At 60.0% G+C, this 433-nt stretch overlaps 1 protein-coding gene across 1 annotated transcript in view; it reads left to right on the top strand.

Moving 5' to 3' along the window:
• Positions 1-433, top strand: part of slc15a4 (solute carrier family 15 member 4) — a gene marked incomplete at its 3' end in the record, with an annotated part of 3,823 nt that overhangs the window by 2,236 nt on the left and 1,154 nt on the right. The window contains exons 2-4 of the mRNA XM_025053819.1: positions 21-74; positions 169-310; positions 397-433. The exon at positions 397-433 is cut by the window's right edge and continues 3 nt beyond it. Coding sequence (XP_024909587.1) covers positions 21-74; positions 169-310; positions 397-433 — 233 coding nt within the window. The remainder of the gene's footprint in view (positions 1-20; positions 75-168; positions 311-396) is intronic.

Here is a 433-nt window from a genome sequence, read left to right as displayed (position 1 = left end):
CCCTCCCCCACCTGGTCCAGCACCCGCATCTCCCCCTGCTGGTCCCAGAAACCCAAGGACCCCACCCTGCTGCGGTAGGGAACGGCCGCCGTCGTCGTCCGCCGCCTGTGCCTCGGTAGAAGTACCCCGTGTAGTACTGCAGTACTGACCCTTGTTCTTCCCGTGCAGGAACCGACCCACTCTGCTGGACAACGCCAAGGTCACGTACGGGGGCAGGTTTCCCGAGGAGAAGGTGGAGGAAGTCAAAGCTCTGTTGAAGGTTCTCCCGGTTTTCCTGGCCCTCATCCCTTACTGGACCGTGTACTTCCAGGTACGGTAGCGGCGCCTTCACACCCAGGGACAGGTACGGCGAGTACCGAAATACTTTGGAGTAACGTTGTGTTTGTGTTGATGCAGATGCAGACGACGTATGTCCTGCAGAGCCTCCACCTGA

This window comes from Cynoglossus semilaevis, unplaced genomic scaffold (genome assembly GCF_000523025.1).
Source record: "Cynoglossus semilaevis isolate Cse_v1.0 unplaced genomic scaffold, Cse_v1.0 scaffold282, whole genome shotgun sequence".
Classification (NCBI taxonomy): domain Eukaryota; kingdom Metazoa; phylum Chordata; class Actinopteri; order Pleuronectiformes; family Cynoglossidae; genus Cynoglossus; species Cynoglossus semilaevis.
This window is presented reverse-complemented; position numbering and strand designations above follow the sequence as displayed.